This window comes from Eurosta solidaginis, chromosome 4 (genome assembly GCF_040869045.1).
Source record: "Eurosta solidaginis isolate ZX-2024a chromosome 4, ASM4086904v1, whole genome shotgun sequence".
NCBI classification, from domain to species: Eukaryota; Metazoa; Arthropoda; class Insecta; order Diptera; family Tephritidae; genus Eurosta; species Eurosta solidaginis.
The window spans coordinates 190,795,466-190,816,006 of NC_090322.1; the positions used below are offsets into that span (position 1 = coordinate 190,795,466).

Consider the following 20,541-nt stretch of genomic DNA (forward strand, 5'->3'; position numbering starts at 1 on the left):
GTTCATTTAACTTAGATAAAGCCTAAATTCCCTAATTTTCTTAAAATCTAAATAAATAACCCACCTCAAAAAAAAAAAAAAGTTCGTATTATCTTAATATATAAAAAACACGTGTCACAGGTTTGAGGTCAATGGACTCCTAAACTATTGAACTGATTTTGAATTTGTTTTGCACCCCGTATGTAGTTTGATCTAACTTGAAATATAGGATAGGTTATATCTCAGTTTATAGTCGCAATATTATTTTATTGCAATTTTTTTTATTTGTTTATACGTAATATTAAAATGTTACGTATACGCAGTGGCACTCATATTTTCAGGTGGTGCAGATATACTTCCGTGTAATTGCTTGGTGTTTAATTAAACAACCTGCTTATCGATAAAAAATATTATAGCGAATGAAATCAAGTATAGCACTTCACCAGGCCGTCGAGGGGGGGGGGGGGGGGGGGGGGGGGGGGGGCAGGGTATGGGCTTCTGAGGGGGCCTGCGATTTAGAGGTACTATGAAATTTTTTTTTAATACAGGAGAGTCTTTAGTTGTTCCATGTGCAATTTTTAAACCGAATTTCAAAGGCCACGAAAATCTGCATTTCGTTTTAATATTATAGTGAAGTGATAAAAATAAAAATCTATATATATATAAAGAAAGGCTAAAATGTGTGTTAGTTGGTCGCCGGTGTTTGAAGAGATGCGTCGGTCGATTTTGTTCAAACTTTCACAAAAGTTGCGTAAACCTCACGCGGTGGTTACTACAGGTACAGGGTCTCGAGTTATAGGCCAAAACGTGGGCCAGTGAATGCCTAGAGAGTGTTTATACAATATGAATATCAAATGAAAGCTGTTGATGAGTGCTTTGGTACAGAGTAATATATTATCCAGAGACGGACTGGGACTGGGATTAGGACTAGGACTGGGACTGAGATTCGGAGTGGGACTGGGACTGGAATAAAATACATACCACCCCCTGGGACAGGCAATAAGGGATGCAGAAGAATGAGAAGGAATTGAGAGAAGAGAAAAGAGAGTAGGAGATTGAGAAAGAGATAGAATGAGACGAAGATGGAGATAGATGACGCGAAAAAGACGGAGGGAGGAGTGAGTAAAAGGATTAGGAAAAACTGAAGAGGGTGGGGGGCGGTGGGGCAGAGTCAGATGGAAAAAGCTTATTAAAATGTATGCAGATAGGCCAAATTTAGGGCAGGACAACGTCTGCTGGGTCTTCTAGTTGCCTATAAATTCTATAATGTTTTGAAAAGTTGTCATTTGTAAATGTTCTCTCTTTCAAGATTGTCTTCTCTTCCTAGAAGTCGTAATTCTGTTTGAAAAAGTAATTTCCATGATAGACCAAAATTTAGTCACAGGCTGAAGATCAAGAGTCCAGAATGATTAAGAGCAGGAGCAGGATAATGGCGACCTGCATATTTAGTGCACTTTCTGTCTTTGTGGCCGCCGCCGTGATATGGTAGCGCGTTCCGCCTACCACACCCTTACAGCCCCGGGCAAAGCAACATCAAAAATTTAAAAACAAATTTTGTCAACAATAAAAAAGTTTTCTAAGCCGGTTTGCTCTCCGCAGTGATTTGGCAAACACTCCGGGTGTATTCCTACCACAAAAAGCTTCTCGGTAAAAATTAGCCTGCCTTACAAATGCTGTTCGGAGTTGGCGTAAAACATGTAGGTCCCGTACCGCCAATTTTTAGGAATAATTAGAAGAAACTCGACGCAAAGTGGAAGCGAAGCTCAGCCTACATCTTTTCGGAAGTATATCGCGCCTTTTATTTATTTTTTCAGTCGCAAATCCTTTCATGGAGAAGCATTGCTATCAAAAAATGCGGCTTAAACAACGGTATTAAACTTCGTGAATAAAAAGTAAGGTAGTACTTTGTTCCTTCACTAATAATTTGGAACAAGTAATGGATATTCATTAGAAAGCTTTTGTAATATCTTTTTTTTTTAGTGCTTTTGAAAGGAGAATTCTATAACGTTCCTTTAAGCACTAACCGGGTTGTAAGGCCTGGTGCTTCACTCCGTAGCAGCGAACCTCTCCGCGTGTAGGACTCCCTTCTTCCTTTGATGGGCTACCTAATAAAATCTACCCTCCCATGGGCCTCGCATTTACACACCTGGCGCGTTTTGCATAACTGCGGGTACGGAAGTGCGCTGCGTCATTTGTTTAGCTTATCTCATTTGATTGGGCCAAGCAACCATCCAGCCGTTTCACGAGGATAACGTTCCTTGTGTATCTGTTGACCATATCCCATCTGTCACTTCCGCAGGTCTTCTTTTCAATTACACTTTCCGGGGTTAAGTCGCCTAGTGTTATTTCCACCCTTCTCCGTTGCGGTGCGAAAAGGTATGGAATTTGTCGGAATCAGTTCCCTGCTCCAATTGCCTTTAAAACTGCACCTCCGTCGGAGGTATTCTTTTCGCGCCAGCACGGCAGCATCACTCTGTCTACTTCTCCTCAGAGATGATAAATTGATTTCCTCTCTTCAGCGAGAAGATGTGTCGGTATGGTTCTCGCAATAACAGAGGGCTGCTTCTACGGAAACTGTGAGATAAGCTGAAAGCAAAAGTGTAGAATCCGAATCGAAACCAAGCAGCTTTCTTACACAGGGCCTTGGCCCGCCTATGTTTGCCGTTAATCGACTTAAGGTCTATGCAGCTTTCTCGCAGGCTCCTTGAAAGTTTTCTCAGAAAGTTTAAGAAAATTTTTTTAGTAGTGCAGGTGTAAAGGTAGTAACTACACTGTAGCGTAGTGGGAGAACAATTTGAGTTGAATCGACAGCAAGGCAACGAATCGCAAAGAAATGGAACTATACGAAACCTGACGAAATGAAGTGAAATGAAATAAGACGAGATGAATGAAGCAAAAAGACTCAGAATGAAACGATACTAATTGAGAAAAAATGAAATGAAAGAGGATGAAATGAAATCAAACTTAAGGAAAGGAAACGCAAGGAAAGGAAGTATTACAAATTTATATCAATAACAATTTATATCGTTAAGTTATCGATTGTTTTTCGACGATTTGTCTGTTTGTTGTCGATTCGTTATCGCGGTGCTTCCAATCTTTAGCGGCATATAATAGATTTCTTGCCAACTAGTTAGCGGTTTGTTTAATATAAGTTATCGATTTTTTTTTTTTTAACGAAAAGCTTTTTGAGATCGCGGGAAAAGCTTTTTGTTTTTTTATAAAAATCTATCGTTTTGTAATCAAAAAGTTATCGAATTTTTTTGAAAAATTGTTCTATTATATTATAAAAACTATCGATTTATAACAGAAAAGTTATCGGTTTTTTATCGAAATGTTACAAATTTGTTGTGGACAACCAAACGTTTATTTACGAGATTGATGGCGATAAAAAATTCAATATAAAGTCGGCGATACAATCATTTGATGAAGCCGATAATAAAGCTTTAAAAAGCCGATGACTCGGCGATAGGAAACCGATATGTCAACGATGATTTCGCTATTATTAATGAGCTGAAGATAATGCAATAACTGGTCAGTATCGGTTGTTACCGATAAAAATCCGATTAAGCTTTTCTTAAGTAGCCCGTAATTATTTGTTTCTAGTAAAGTTTCCTCTTTGTTAGTTTAGCTTCCTCTGGGCGAGCAAACACATGAGCTCTCTAGACGTACAAGGGTGCTCAAACTTTTTAAAGCAAATAATATCGAATTTAATAAATTACAATAAATACATATGTACATATACATATGTAAGTATAAGGGTATGCGTTCCATTCATTAGCATTTCAGTTGTTTATTTTAATGTAATTAAATTTATAAAAAAAAATTTGCTCAAGTAGGCCAGTGAATAAAGCACTTATCTATATAAAAACATTAACATAATTGATGTCGGCGTATAAAATTAATGACAATATCACTTTTCATATTAAGTTAAAATATTGCAATAAAAATAAAAAAAAATTTATGATGGTTGGTTGGTTGCCATGCTGCCCGGCTACATTGCCACCTGAAACCAATTGCTGTTATTTTCGTATGGTTAGTTTGTACTCCGTTCGAACCATTTGGAGCGGACAATGAACCCTCTGATATCTTTTGCAGAGCATTCAGCTACTTCCTTAAGTTCCGCCAGTATATAATTGCTCCTATTTAAGAAGATTTCTTTTCTTGACCCATTTAGTAGGCTCTCTCTTCTCTTACTGCCTTAATTCTGCCAGGTTTGCTTGATTATCTTGCAGATATTCGAGAAGTACCAGTTGGATACTACTAACTCCTTGAATCTGCTATGTATGTTTCCTTTGATCGATGTTAGGGGACCGTAGCCGTGCAGAAAGCAGCAAAAATTCTGGACGAAGTGTGGTTAAGCTGCAGTCGCGTCCGTCAATATATATATTGATAGAGAGGCGGCGATTAAGGCAATAACTTCACACAGTATTTCATCAATAGCTGTCCTGGAATGCAAAGAAGCATTGCAACTTCGATCAGGCCGAAACATACATCTATATAGGGACCCGGTCATAAAGAGATAGAAGGTAACGAAAAGGCCTATGGGTTGGCAAAGGAGGGACCAGCACCCGCAGAAGCGGTAAACGTCCTTATTCGTTTTGAAAAAATCAAAAGGAGTCAGGAGTTGCATATGATCCATCAGGCAGGAAAGGCACAGACAAAAGCGCTGCCGATGTTCAAATCCTACGATATTAGACTCAAGATGGCTCATATCTATGAAGAGAGAAGACTTAAAGCTCACGATGGGCATACTTACAGGAAATTGCCTTCTAGCGTCATATACTTTTAAGTTAGGCCTCGTCAGTAACAGAAGATGTAGGAAGTGCGAGCTGCAGGAAAGAACGGTTGAGCATGTTCTGTGTTCGTATCCTGCGCTCACCAGGTCAAGGCTCCAGTTATTATGGACGGCAGATTTGCCCGAGGTAGGAATTAAGCTAAGTTCCAGAAAACTACTAGTATTTGCCAACAGGATGGAGTTATTCCATAACATAAGTTCTATCACGTGATTGGGTTCTTCCGTTTGGTCGTCAAACAAACTCTGATAACACTATGGACGCACTCAGTCTATGTGAAGACTTTATTGACCGGCCTGTTCAATCCAAACTAGGCATAACTTTCTGTTGTCTACTTAGCGGTTATTAATTCCAACATTGGCTTTTAACTTAATTTATTTAATCTGCCATTTAATTTGCATCTCGTTAACTTTTATTATCATTTTATATTCCGTTAACATTCAAAGCTATTACAAGCAAGTTTTATACTCGCCTGTGCTAAGCACAGAAAGTATATAGGCTACTTTTTATGAGTATTTTCTGAAGTGAATTTACAAGGAAACACACTAAACTTGTTTCGGTACCATTTTTATATTCACAACCAAAAAAAGGAAAAGGAATGATGACACAACGCCGATATAAATTTTTCTGCAAAAAAAAATTTTGCACGGTTTCATGGAAAACTGTTCCAAAGTATTTCTTTCTTGTTAACTTAATCCATCAAGTTAATTTTTAATAAAGTAAAAGATTTGGCTGAATAGTTCATTCAGCGTTTCCGGCATGACTTTCGAACTCCATACTCAGGTTAACCAAGTTGGAGTAACACTCGAAACATTTCATATGTTTTTAAAGAATTCCAACAAGCAAAAAAAAAAAATTCATTCCCAGTGTAATGCGGTCACACACAGCGGAGTATATTTTCTAACGTAACCTGCATATGTAAATCAATATCATTTTCATTTTCATGAGTCTGCCAAAGTTAAGTCTGTGTATTCTATACTAAAATATTTTCGTTACTAATGCATCGAAACTGACTCTTGACTCACACAATGTATGAAACACAAAATAAAAAAAATAAAATTACATAATATAATTTTTTGAGCATGTTTAACTAATTTCGATAGAAAAGCGAGATAAACATAATTAAAACTGCTCTTTCATATAATTCATACTGTCATGTTCTATACCCAGCTGTACTTGTACTTTGATTGGATAACGGTTGGTTGTACATGTATAAAGGAATCGAGATAGATATAGACTTCCATATATCAAAATCATCAGTATCGAAAAAAAATTTGATTGAGCCATGTCCGTCTGTCCGTCCATCGGTCTGTCCGTTAACACGATAACTTAAGTAAATATTGCGATATCTTCACCAAATTTGGTACACGAGCTTATCTGGACCCAGAATAGATTGGTATTGAAAATTAGTGAAATCGGATGATAACCACGCCCACTTTTTATATATATAACATTTTGGAAAACACAAAAAACCTGATTATTTAGTAAATAATACACCTAGAGTGTTGAAACTTGAGGTGTGTACTGATATTGAGACTCTTGATTAAAAAAAATGTTTAAAATGGGTGTGGCATCGCCTACTTGTGATAAAATCAATTTTACAAATATTATTAATCATAAATCAAAAATCGAGCTTGCTAGGTTAAGGTTCCAGCTATTAGGGGTGGCAGAGTTGCCAGATCTCGAGATAGCAATTAAGCTAGGTCCTAGAAAACTTCTAGTATTTTCCAAAAGGACAGAGTTATTATATAACATAGGTCCGACTCCTGATAGGGGTTCTTCCGTTTGTTCGTCAAACAAATTCTGGTAACCCTATGGACACAGTCAGTATATGTGAGGTCTTTATTTACCGGCCAGTTCAACCTTACCTAACCTAACCCTATATGAGAAATGAGATTGGTCGAATTTTTGACCCCGGGCGATATTAATATCATATATCATATATTACGCTATGTATTTATGATATGTGCAGTGGAATTTTCTTACTAAAAAAAATTTGTAAAAAACTTATAGCACACGACTCATTATACTGAAATAACACTTCATTGATGACGTGGTAAAGAAAAGTAAGAGATTTATACAAGAGACAATTTCATTGCATTGGCTTTATGGTGACAAATTCAAATTTGGGAAAATTGACGTAGCCTCAATTTTTAGAAAATATTTTAAGCTTTTTTTGGCGGCCGCCGTGCTGTGATGTTATCGTGCTTCGCTTACCGCACCGATGATCCTGGGTTCACGCCACGGGCAAGCAACATCAAAATTTTAGAAACAAGTTTTTTCAATTAGAAAAAAATTTGTCTAAGCGGGGTCGACCCTATGCAGTATTTGGCAATCACTCCGAGTGTGTTTCTATCCTGAAAAGCTCTCAGTGAAAACTTATCTGCCTTGCAGCTGCCGTTCGGAGTCGTCGTTAAACAAGTAGGTTCTGTCCGGCCGATTTGTAGAATCTCGGCGTAAAATCTCTTCGGAGGTTATCGCACCTTAAATTTTTTTAAGTTAAAGCTTTGGAAGCCGTCATTTAAAACCCGCTGATAACACTTTCTAATTTGGCACAAGTATGGTTCTTGATATTATATGTATGTACAAAGATATAAGCAAAATTGGTTGGATACTAAGACTACTTTTTTTTTTTTTAAATAGTAGCTTATATGTTTTACTGTAACAAATTTTTTTTATATTTGTAGAGCTTCACACCAAAACGATACAGTTGTATATGATTTTCATATTAAAATGTTTCGTCTTGGTGTGGACCTCCAAACGAAAAAATTAAAAGGCCATTGTCCGCTTCCTTTGGTTAGCGCTCCACAAAACGTTGAATGTCAATAATCGTGCAAAATTCGAAGGGCTTTAGCAACATTTGGTAGGAAATTTGTTTTAGTAAAGTAAGTGTTTTATGAAAGACGAAATTTGCATATTTATAAGTTATATATTTCAGCCTTCATTTCAATAAATGTTCGTTACTTTTCTCTCTAAACATATCGTGAATATACATATATGTAAAGGCACACAACTGGGTATATGATGTTCGGTTGCCTTGGAACTGACATTTCTTTACTGATTGATTTTAACATTGATAAGTGTGTCAATTTCAATCATAAATAATTTTTTAATTGTATTTATTATGACTCTGACACGATCATGTGCAGGTCATACAACCTTAGACTAACAAAGTTACTCCTATCATTAAAAAGAGAGGACTGTAGACTCATGAGGGACATTCTGGCTTCACATGCCTTCAAATTATGCTTGGGCAGTGATAGCAGATGTAAAAAGTGCGGGTTGGAGGATAAAACTAGGGAGCAAGTTTTGTGCTCGTGCCCTGCGCATGAGTGACAGAGCTGTCAGATCTAGAAGCAGCAAATGGCATAGGTCCTAGAAATCTTCTAGTATTTGCCAAGAGGATGGTGTTATTTTATAACAAAGGTCCTGGTAAGGGTTTTCAATTTGGTTGTTAAAACAAACTTCATGTAACACTACGGACTCATTCAGTCTAAGTGTGGTCGTCATGGGCCTACAAGTTCAAACTTACCTAACCTATTATGACTCTGGCATAAAATCAGCTTAGTTTTATAAAATGTTTCTAGCTTCTGTTGCTTCATAGCTTCCGTTACTTAAACAGTAATGAAGATCTTATCCTTATCTGGTATTTGTGTTCTGATTTTACAAATTTAAAGCTTATAGTTACAAGTTGGCGGCCACCGTGGTGTGATGGTAGCGTGCTCCGCCTATCACACCGTATGCCTCGGGTTCAACTCCCGGGCAAAGCAACATCAAAATTTTAGAAATAAGGTTTTTCAATTAGAAGAAAATTTTTCTAAGTGGGGTCGCCCCTCGGCAGTGTTTGGCAAGCGCTCCGGGTGTATTTCTGCCATGAAAAGCTCTCAGTGAAAACTCATCTGCCTTGCAGATGCCGTTCGGAGTCGGCATAAAACATGTAGGTCCCGTCCGGCCAATTTTTAGGGAAAATCAAGAGGAGCACGACGCAAATTGGAAGAGAAGCTCGGCCTTAGATCTCTTCGGAGGTTATCGCGCCTTACATTTATTTATTTTTTAGTTACAAAGCATCTTCATGTCCCATACTATTATCAGTGTATATGCTTAAGCTAAGTTATACAATGTGCTACCTAGAAAATATTAAGCAACATTAATCAAAAATTTCATTTTTATTTTCAGGTAAGTGCTCAAATCGTTTTAAAGTTTAAAAAAATGTAGCTATGCGAAGGCAAACCAAGGGTTGAAAGTCATATTTCAAAGCATGCGATAAAGGTATGTGTCAGTAAACAAACATACTTACTACAAATATATTTAAATTTTTTTAACTTAAAAAACCGTGATAGAACACAAACATGTTACTCTTACTTACGCGCTTTTGTCTTGCTATGGATTTTCGGAATCCCGAGGAAAAAAATCTATTAAGGACTTCATCCCGTTTTTTTCTATCTCATATCTAAGTACCTCAACTTTTAACCAAAATAAGACAACGTAACTTAAAATGTATGAAAACTTTAAAATGTGTGCACGAAAAAAGCAAGCAACTTTTAAAGAATCCCCGTTATTGCTGCACAGATAGCACTTTTGGTCAAAAAATTAACCACAGACCAATTCTCCAATATCCTTAGAAGCTCCACCAAAAGTTTCATTGCCCAATCGGTGATGGACTCTGAAATAAAATAAAAATTGTGTGTAATAATTTCATAGAACTTAAGTCCAAATTATGTGGTTTTGTTGTGACATGAAAAATATATTTTATGTGAAATGCTAAAAACATGCCACGCGCCTAGCGTAGCTTTGCATTTGCATAAATTAATCCAAAGCTAGGAATCAAAAATGCTAGTCCCGATACATAAAAAACTTTAGAGTTTAGGCTATCCAAACAGATAAACGTCTTTGAAAAAAATTGATGTTTGAGGGAGATATAGTCTTCTACGCAAATACTTAATTTTCCACAATGTTCAAAAAATAGTTAAATTTGTTTGCTCTATCACGAGAGATCGATCATTTATATACTTAAATCAAGTATTTTCTTCATCTACTCAAGAGAGGAATTAATTAAAAAAAATATTCAATCGTGAAGCAATTTTTTTTTTATACAAAAATAAAAAGATGATAAAAAATTTGAAGGACTACCTTTATATAAATGGACTAAAAAATAGAAGGCAATTTTTCCTTTAATACAGACATAGTCTTGTTGAATTTTGACAAAAAACTTTAACAATAGCTCTTGTAAGAACTTTGGGATTTAAAACTATAAAGGTGGAGCGCAATCTTTCAATTTAAGGCAAACCAAGCACTTGGGATTAACTAATTGATTATTTAAAATTTAAACACGCACTCTACCTTTATAATTTTAAATCCCAAAATTTTTTTAAAAGAGCTATTGCTAAAGTCTTTTAGTCAAAACTCAACAAGACTATGTCTGTATTAAAGGAAAAATTGCCGTCTATTTTTTGGTCCATTTATATAAAGGTAGTCCTTAAAATTTTTTTATCATCTTTTTATTTTCAATTTTTTAGTACTGCCTACAAAAAGGCAATTGCAACTTTGATTAGTAATTTAAGTAATTCCTTAGAGAAAATTCCTATCTTTATTTATTTGTTCAAAATAGCAAGATTTAAGAGAATTAGTGAAATTTTCGCTGACAACACTGGCGAAAACAACAGCATTCCACCTCGTTTGTCAGCTACTTCATTTGCACAGCTGAAAATCGTGGTGAAATTCACATACGCCTGAAAGTTTAAAAGAATCGTGGTGAAAGTCGCGTGCGCCTAAAGGTATGCAAGGACGTGCATTGAGTTGGGCCTTGAACGAGGTGCACTTATACAACGCCTGCAACACTCAGGAGGCTAGCGATGAAGGTATGGCCTAATCTTCTATATAGTTCGACTTGTGCGTAATGCTGCTGAAATTTTTTTGATCAAACATTGCACCGTCACCGAGTTTTAAACAATATTTCAGATTTCAAGTCTCTAGATATTCAGGAAGTTAGTTAAAAGTCGATTGCAAGATTCCCAATTTAAAACAAGTTTTCTTAATATCTCGATACATGCGCCTCCTAGCGGAATTTTTTTTGAAAAAATGTTGCATTGTCACCGGGTTCTGACTTACGGCTCAAGTTTCATATCTCCAGCTCACAGGGAAGTTACTCAAAAATCGATTGCAAGGTTCCCCTCGTTTTTCAAGGATTTATAGTTATCTCACTTAGCGCGCCACCTAGCGAAATTTTGTTTTCTGTAAATTGTATTGTCACCGGGTCTCGAACTATGTGCTAAGTTACAAGTCTCTAGGTAACCGGGAAGTTAGTTAAAAATGGATTGAAAGATTCCCAAATTAAAATTAATTTTCCTAATATCTCGATCCATGCGCCACCTAGCAGAATTTTTTTTTATAAAATATTGCATTGTCACCGGGTTCTAACTTACGGCTCAAGTTTCATATCTCCAGCTCACCGGGAGGTTACTCAAAAATCGATCGCAAGATTCCCTGCGTTTTTTCAGGGATTTTCAGGGATTTTCGTTTATCTCGATTCGTCTGCCACCTGGCGGCATTTTGTTTTCCTGGAATTGTAGTGCCATCGACTCGCAAACTATGTGCTAAGCTTGAAGTCTCTGGATCACCGAGAAGTTAGTTAACAGTCGATCGCAAAATTTCCATTTTAAAATTAATTTTCTGTATATCTCGATCCGTGCGCCACTTAGCAGATTTTTTTTTTCACTTGCGTTGTAATGTCTCTCAGATCTGAACTATGTTCTTAGTATCAAGTGTCTAGCTCAACGGAAAGTTACCGAAAAAGACTTTTCCGTGGGTCAAAAATTCATATGGAAATGAGGCGATAAACATGAAAGCGACTTAATATAAAGGTAAAAAAAAAAAACATATTTAAGAAACACTTAATTTAATTAATGAATCGCCAACCCACCTTTTGTTTATACATACAGCATTTTTTAATGGCTTTCTATTTAAACTTTCAGCCCACATCAATTGTTCAAAGGTATTCAGTTTTCATGCCCGAAGGAACTTACAAATCTAACTGAAATATCTGATTTAGCAAATGGTTTTACCACATCAAAGTAACGTAAATCAACGAAAAAAAAAAACAAAAATGGATTTTAAAGCTCTTATAATTGGAAAAGCTTTATAAACATTTTGTATTTTTCGTGGATACAAATACGCCCATGGGAAACTCATTTATTTATTTCTTTAATTTTTTCTTTATAAATTTAGTTACGTTTACGCCGTGTAGCCACAAGCATGGACAGCAGCGAAGACGAAAATGGCAGTGGCATTTTTTTTTTATCAAATTCCCTCACCTCAATTCGTTTTCCTTTATTTTCGAATATTTACCAAAAAAATTCTATTCTACATTTTGTAACTGAAACTATTCTCAAAAACATATTCGAAAAGAAATTGAAAATTCGACAAAATTTCGTGTATTTTCGAATTTTTTCGAAATTTTAAATTTTCAGTTTTTTTACAGCATGTGCAGCAGTGTTGTGGTCCAATTAATTTAAGGCTAACAAATTACAAGTTATAAATAAATAAATGCAAGTCGCGATAATTTCCGAAAAGATTTTAAGACCGAGCTTCTCTTCCAATTTGTGTCGTGGTCCTTTTTAATTTTTCCACAAATTTGCGGGACGGGGCTTACATGTTTTACATAGACTAGGAACGACATCCGTAAGGCGACCCCGCATAGAAATGCTTTCGAAAAAGCTTTTTTCTAAAATTTTGTTGTTGCTTTGCGTGAACCCAGGATATTCATCAGCATACGCAAACTATTCGGTTTAAATCCATTGTTTGGTTTATCTGTTTCATCAGGTTAAATTAATCATACTGTTGGAAGTCCCTTTAAGTGAGGCTTCGTTTTGTTTTGGAATGGCCTGCCGAGCCTAAAGCGCTGTCATTTTTAGTTTATGATAAGGAAAGTCCTTATCTTTATCTGTTGTAAATAAGGTGCCGATAAGCCTTATATTGACAAGATTCGTTCTGATGTGATTCGTTATGAGAACCTTTTTGGAAGAAGCATAATAACCCCTGTACCTATAATCCGTTAGCGAAATTGGGAAAGGTCATTTCTGCCAAGAGACATTTTGCATGTAAGAGCTCGTAAACACGGTGTTTGGGTTTCCAGGAAACAAAGCATTTCACTTTCATTATCCTGATCCTTGTAAATGTCGTAAAGACCGACAGGTCATATTAAATGGGTTTCCGGTAAAAATCTTGCAAATGCGTGGTAAGTCTTCGAAGCATCAAGTGGATTTCTTTTCAAGAAATTTGAAAGCATCAAGAGCTTGATCGGCCTGTAGTTGGCTGTATGGCGAAATACGGGAGCTATCCGAAAATTGGTATACTATACGTTTAATACTGTTCTGAAGCCAATAGTCACCAAAGCTTCCTTAGTTTGTTTTCCGAAGAACACACAAAGAACTGAAGAAGAAAATCAAGCAAAACCACATCGGCTAGTTTTTATTCGCACAACGGGTGCGAAGAGAATCTCGCCGGTCTCAGTGGGAATACCTCATTTTCTAATTCTAATAGAGAAAGAGGCAACACTTACTGCACTATAACTTGCAAGTATTTCTGAGCTTATGGTCAGAAAGTTCTCAGGGCATATGAAAGTAATAAGAAAATTAAAAAAGAAAAATCCCATATTGCAACTATGTGATTCAATGCCTCCTACGCTAGAACCACACGAACTTTTGAAGTGTCCATTGTGGACAGAACTCTTTGAAGAAAGGGAATCCATTTACTCACCCCGACTCAGACTCCTGGTTCAGTGATGGATCAAAATTTGATGAGGGAAAAATAGGAGCTAGTATCTGTGGGTCGAACTTCAAGAAATTGATACCAATGTGGTGATACCTCATTATATTTTGGTCGTAAATCCGTGCCATATACATTTTTGTGGGGAGAATAGCTGTCTATGTTTACAGGCAGATTACTTAACCAGTCAGGGAGCTATATCAGCATTCTATAGTCCAAAGGCCTTCTGTGGACTCACAGTGGCACACTAGGGAAAACATAGGTAACTGCGAAACAAAGCAGCTCAGACAACACTGGATTCAATGCTTCCAACAAAAAGGGTATGAACCCAACTCATTAACTTAAGCAGATATAGCCTATAAACTCTCACTGAGTCTACGATATCACATTAGTAGGTTAAATATATCGGATACACTAATCTATCGCTTTTGCGCGTTGAAGGATGAAATGCTGGTTCATATTCTTGGCGAATGCATTGTTCTGGCAAAGCAGCGACTTTTAATTCCCTCGTGGTGTACAGTAATAGGCTGAAAGGCCAAGAGAATACATATTAGTAAAGGTCGCAGTGCATCGAGGCCTTATAATAATACCATCTACGTAACTTCGAGGTCAAAAATATTATTTTTTTCTTCTATGTAGGCGAGATATTATTTCGTAAGCTGCAAATAGTGAAAACTGTTCTTAGTTAGTTAACTCTGGAGATTTGATAACAAAAAGTGAACGTTTAAATAAACTTCAGGGGTCTAATGTTGACAATCCCCATGTTCTATCAACGCTCTCCAAAAACATAGCGTTTGATAAGTTTTTGGTAAGTCTCAAAGAGGTTAAATCTTCACTGAAAATCCTCTAAGAACATTATGGATTTTGTATTATTCATAGCTGACGCATCTTTTTGCTTCTACTGATTAATTTTTTCTAGAATTTCAAATAGATCGGCCAGAGTGTATTCTATTTGGCATAGATGGAGTCCTTACGGGCAGTTTAGGCGCCTTAATTAGCCTTAATTTTTCTTCAGTGCATAGAACGTTTTATTTCCAAACTCATTTATTACTTACTTTATTCCATGCTACTGTGGCGAATATTAGCATCACTATGCTATGCGCTATGTTAGTAAATAATCACAAGAACAAAAACATTAAAGCAAGCCAAACATGTGTACATGAACACATCAATCATCATTTACACACATGTATAGTAGGCAACGAAGAGATATCTCACACACACAGATGTAGTCATCAGCCGAAGTATTTACTCACACATACACACGCATATGACTAAAATAAAAGCATCAACTACACACATACATGTATAAAGCTGGTAGCCAAGCATGAGATACAATTGTTCCCGAACTGTTCGCGAAATTACTAGACTTTAGGAGAAATGGGTGAACCAGAAAATGGAGAGTATAAAAGCAGCGCAAGCTGAGGAACCAGTAATCAGTTTCATTTAAACACGCTTTTGTGAAGTACGTGATACTGAAGTATAATTGTACTACTCCCAAGGTAGTCGAAATATAGACAATTTTGCAATACTGAAAATTGGAGTAATTTATTCAACAGTTTAGCGATTCGAACGTTAGCAAAAGGTGTATAAATAATCGGAGCTCCCTTAATTCGTTACACTACTTTTAATTTAAAAAAATATATATACATATATTTGCTTAAACTTGTATAAAACAGCTGACATAGTCCGTGAATTTTGTTTCAGCGTTAAGTTAAATAAGACAAATTTGTTAAACCAAAAAAGCTGTCAATGGAAAAATATTACTTTCTTCATTTTTAGATAACGAAAAAAGCGTCAACGGAAACGTAAATGCACATGCTCACATTTGTGCATTTGTGTGGAAGATTTGCCTTAATTTGCATTACGTATCTAGAACAATTTTAAGTTGATGTTTAACACATTTTTAGAAAAATTTCCTTTTCCTTAAAAATTAACTTACACATGTCTTACACAGTCGTTAACACACATTAAATGTCTCCTTTGAAAATCTTATATATGTAGTATGTACGTAAATGGCTGTCATTTCCACTGTAATATGTGCATACATACAGTCAGTGTCAAAAGAAAGTTTACACGCGTATTAGCTATATATATATATATACAAGGAAGGATTTTTCGTTGTTGTTGTAGCAGACTTTCGCGCCATCCAATCGACGTGACTGATCGCAAATTGTCAGCAATATCGTCTAACAGGAGTCCAAGGAAACTTGCAGTTTCCACAGCAGTGGATCAGAGTGAGAGGGGTGTTAGAGGCGTTGGCTCCACATTGCAATCAAAGAGATGGTTGGTGTCATGTAAGGACACATTGCAAGCAGGACATACATTGTGTATATCGAGGTTCATTCTGGATAGAATAGAGTTTAACCTGTTACAGTATCCAGATCGAAGCTGAGCTAGAGTGACGCGCCTCTCCATAGGGAGAGTGCGCTCCTTTTCTGTGAGTTCTGTGTATTGTTTTTTAAGAACTGGGTTCGCCGGGCAATTCCTGGCAAAAAAGGTACGACGCCTATTTGTGGATATCACTAAGGACCTGTTTGTGCTTTTTTTCTTCCTACGGCTGTGTTCTCAGGTGCCGTATTTCCTCATAATGCTTTGCGAAATGATTTATTAAGCCTCTGGGAGATGTGATTTCTTCAATCAAATATAAAATAAATAAATAAATAAATGCCCAGGTTTCTGGGTATTCAACAGAAACTGATTGCTCAACATTTCATTTCTCCCCCACGCGAAGATCTCCCCGCCTCATTGTGTAAGAAGAAAACCCGTAGCGGTTCTGAGAGCGGTGTTTTGGCAGGCCTGTATTTTCTTCCAGTGAGTAATATTTAGACTTGGCGACCATATTGGGGACGCGTAGCATGCAAACGGCCCGCCAATTGCAATGCAGTGATACATACATCGTCTAAGTGCAGAGAAGCTGTAAGCAAGCAAGCTGATAAGTGTAACCTGAGCATATTAGGAGTCCCAGGCCACAGTTACATTTCGGGCAACTGCGCTGCTGATGAGCTGGTATTGGAAGGCACTAGCTTGCAAACAGTTACCTCGGCTTACTGGGTAAATCCTGCTCTAAATACTTGTAAGCACTGGCTGCGTTCTCAGTCTACGCAACAAGCTAATGCCTGATGAGCCAAGGAAACAGCATGTAGGGTGTCCAGGCAAATCTGGCCCAAGCTGGACAAAGAGAGATCGCAATCGGTAATACCTCTGAATCGCATCTGTATTAGCCCACTAGTGGGTATTCTATCAGGTGACTGTCTTATGGGCGCCCATGTTGGTCATATGTGCCTTATCTATGACATTGTCTCCCTGCTCTAAATACTTGTAAGCACTGGCTGCGTTCTCAGTCTACGCAACAAGCTAATGCCTGATGAGCCATGGAAACAGCATGTAGGGTGTCCAGGCAAATCTGGCCCAAGCTGGACAAAGAGAGATCGCAATCGGTAATACCTCTGAATCGCATCTGTATTAGCCCACTAGTGGGTATTCTATCAGGTGACTGTCTTATGGGCGCCCATGTTGGTCATATGTGCCTTATCTATGACATTGTCTCGCCCTGTCGAAGACCAGGTACCGATGGCTCCACAGACACTTCTTTGGTTGCCCTTGCGGAGTTAGAATCCGCAGTGGTTTAGCTTTATGGGTGTATTAACCACGTTCTACAGAAAGGAAACAAGGGCTCTTTCGTGGTATTGCAACGGGCCACATTGGCTTACGTGAGTCTCCACTTGAGCAGCGCAGGTGGCCGCTTTAACCTAACCTAACCTAGTGGTGGTGTGTGGGTGTTTGACCTTAAGCGATGTTAGAAATAGCGTTTTCATAGAAGGTTCCACGAACAAATTAGACTATCTCAATATGTTAAAGAATATTTGGAAACGGAAAAATGAGTTTTGAATCAATCAATTGCAGAAAGTTGTACCGAAGATTTGCTGTCACCTTCGGTTCCACTTTCTTGTTAGTTCCATGCCGTTTTGTTAAAAATCTATAATAAATGCAAATGGAAAGCACACAAAGTACTGCAAAGTGACCACTGTTGGTTTGTACACTTTCTTTTGACGAGTACTGTATGTGTCTAGTTTTGACTTAGGCTGACGACAGAGTGGAAGAGAGAAAGAAGATAAAAAGCTGTAATATGAAGATAAAAAGCTATGAAAATTATTTTTTTTATGCAAAAATTTTAAATGACGTCAAAGTGCCAAAAACTTTTGAAGCTTGTAAAATATATGAAAATAGAAACTGTTTCTCGCCTAGCATAGCTTATTGCAAGCACTCTGCCTTCAACAATAAGGTAAGCATAAATTTCTGTCTGAGAACCTGTCGCAACCATTTAACAACCCATCCAAAAAAATGCAAATTTTATTTTATTTATTCAATGTAGACAGGGCTCAACCTTTGTAATTTGGTGTTTATGAAATATTACGTTGTACTATGTGCCGACGATTGATGTGAACACGGGTGGCATTTCAGAAAATTATAAAAAAACATGAATATTTGAAAGCTCGCGGTTATTGGCTTAGCACGTATTTGACATTTTTGAAATCAAAGTAATATCACTGTTTTTTTTCAAATTTTTTTTAAGACATGGCCGGAGAGGACGCAAGGGTAAGGATCGGAACTGAATCAAGCTATAGTTCTTTAGGCGCATTATAAAAATCTTGTCGAGCTTTGATATTCAAATTTTAGCATTACCACTGTAAACATTTTTGTGAGGAAAAAAAAACAAATATAAAGATGGAGCGGAGCGCACAAAGGCGGGCATAGGTAAATATTATATCGAAAGCCTATTTATTGCACTCCACCTTATTTTTGTTCCTCATAAACATTTTTACAGTGGTTATGTTAAAATTTGAATATCAAAGCTCAACAAGATTATGTCTTTGTTTAAAGAGACATTTTTGTGTGTCCTGGTTCATTTATATAAAGGAAGTATTTAAACATTTCCTATCATCTTTTTATTTTCTGCTTTTGTTGCATCCTTAAGGTATTCTGAACTATGTGTCAGGTTTCGTGCTTGTAGCTCTGTGAAACCAAAGGTCAAAATCGAACGAATTTTTAAATTTCCACGATCCCTGCGCCCCCCCTCCCCCCCCCCCCCTGCTTCTGTTGCATTGTCATGAGGTTATGAATTACCTTCTTAGTTTAAAGAATCTAGATTTACGGGATATTACTCAAATAGCGGTCGCAAGACTCTACATGTTGTAAATGGACTTCCTAATATATCTCAATATCTCGGCCGCTATCTTCCCTGGACAACTCTTTAGTCCTTTATATTACAACCTTATAAAGCCCGAAGTTTCGTTCAAAGTCTGAAATCTCTGGGTTATTCGGCAGTTCCTTTTGAATCTCCAAAGCAAAATTTCCAAGTTCGGGCGATTTTTTTAATTTCTACGATCCCTGGACCAACTAGCGAAACAATTCTTTCCATTATGTTACATAGTCACAGGTTCTAGAGTATTTTCATAGTTTTAAGAATTTAGCGCTACGGAAAGTTACTAAAATAGCGGCAGCAGGATTCCACATGTTGTAAATTGACCTCTTAGAGCCAAAAGTTTCGTTCATAGTTTCTGACGTTTTTGAAGACGTACTAAGGTTTTTTTCGAGTACATATTATCATCGTGTTCCGATATTTGTTCCAAGTCTCAAGACTATAGCTCTTCGGGAAGTTACTTTTAAACGGATTGCAAGAGTTAAAAGTTTCACGTTTTTTGTTGTCTGCACGAGATTGCAATCTCTGATTTTTGGATCTATTAATGGTGACGTTGAGTGTCCCTACTTGCTGTACTCCATTAATTTTGCTATACCAACTGTGTATGTATCTACGTTTTTGATATCGCCTTTACATTAAACACACATACGTCTACCAACTATGCATGGAATACTCCTAAATTGCGTGCTCTGCGCCAGTTCAATCAAATATCTTACTCAATGTTAAACGTTGTTAAAGCCAGTAAGAAGTGCTGTTGTTCTTGAATTTCGAAATAAAAAAGTATTCTATCTGAAACCCACCTTGTAGCGAGGATAATGGAATTTCTGATTATTTTGCACTTTCTGCTATCGTTCGGATCTCTGAAATGTCAAACAAGTAACTAATATATTCAGTTTAGCAAAATGTTCTTTATTAACATCTCCACTGTTGTAGTAGTACTTCAGAATTACAATACCCGCGTATTCACTTATAGCGTGTTAAAATCGAACAACTCGAATTTTTCTCGGCTTGCGCTGCTTTTATACACTCTGTTGCCTCGTTCGCCTTTGTTTGAACATGTCTTATGAAGAGACTAGTTGTACCCATTTATACCCGAACGAGTAGTGTCAGTTTTCGTATGGTACGAGGTTATGTACATTGTAAACGCGATATTAAAACTTGCTCAAAATTGTTAGATCCATTTATGGAAAAAAATATATATATAGCCAACTCATTCCAAGATACATATATTCCAAGTCATTTAGGTTCGGTATAGGGCTCCGCATTTTTCTTAAATAATTCGAATCAATCACCTATAATCTTTTTTTTTATTTTTACCTTTATATTAAGTCACTTTCATGTTTGTCCCCTCATTTCCGTACGAATTTTTGACCCACGGAAAAGTCTTTCTGTAACTTCCCGTTGAGCTAGACACTTGATAGTTAGAACATAGTTCAGATCTGAGAGACATTACAATGCAAGTGAAAAAAAATCCGCTAAGTGGCGCACGGATCGAGATATACAGAAAATTTATTTTAAAATGGAAATTTTGCCATCGACTTTTAACTAACTTCTCTCTGATCCAGAGGCTTGAAACTTAGCACATAGTTTGCGAGTCGATGGCACTACACTTCATGGAAAACAAAATGCCCCCAGGTGGCAGACGAATCGAGATAAACGAAAATCCCTGAAAATCCATGAAAAAACGCAGGGAATCTTGAAATCGATTTTAGAGTAACTTCCCGGTGAGCTGGAGATATTTAACTTGAGCCGTAAGTAAGAACCCGGTGACAATGCAATATTTTATCAAAAAAATTCCGCTAG

General features: G+C 37.0%; 1 protein-coding gene across 2 annotated transcripts in view; it reads left to right on the forward strand.

The window, feature by feature from the left end:
• LOC137250804 (3',5'-cyclic-AMP phosphodiesterase-like) overlaps positions 1 to 20,541 on the forward strand; it is an 801,094-nt gene that overhangs the window by 498,928 nt on the left and 281,625 nt on the right. The window contains exon 6 of one of the 2 annotated variants that reach the window (XM_067784343.1): positions 8,949 to 10,150. The exons of the other annotated variant lie outside the window; for it this stretch is intronic. Coding sequence (XP_067640444.1) covers positions 8,949 to 8,952 — 4 coding nt within the window. The 3' untranslated portion in view covers positions 8,953 to 10,150. Of the gene's footprint in view, positions 1 to 8,948; positions 10,151 to 20,541 lie in introns of those variants that run through there. 2 annotated transcript variants of the gene reach the window in all.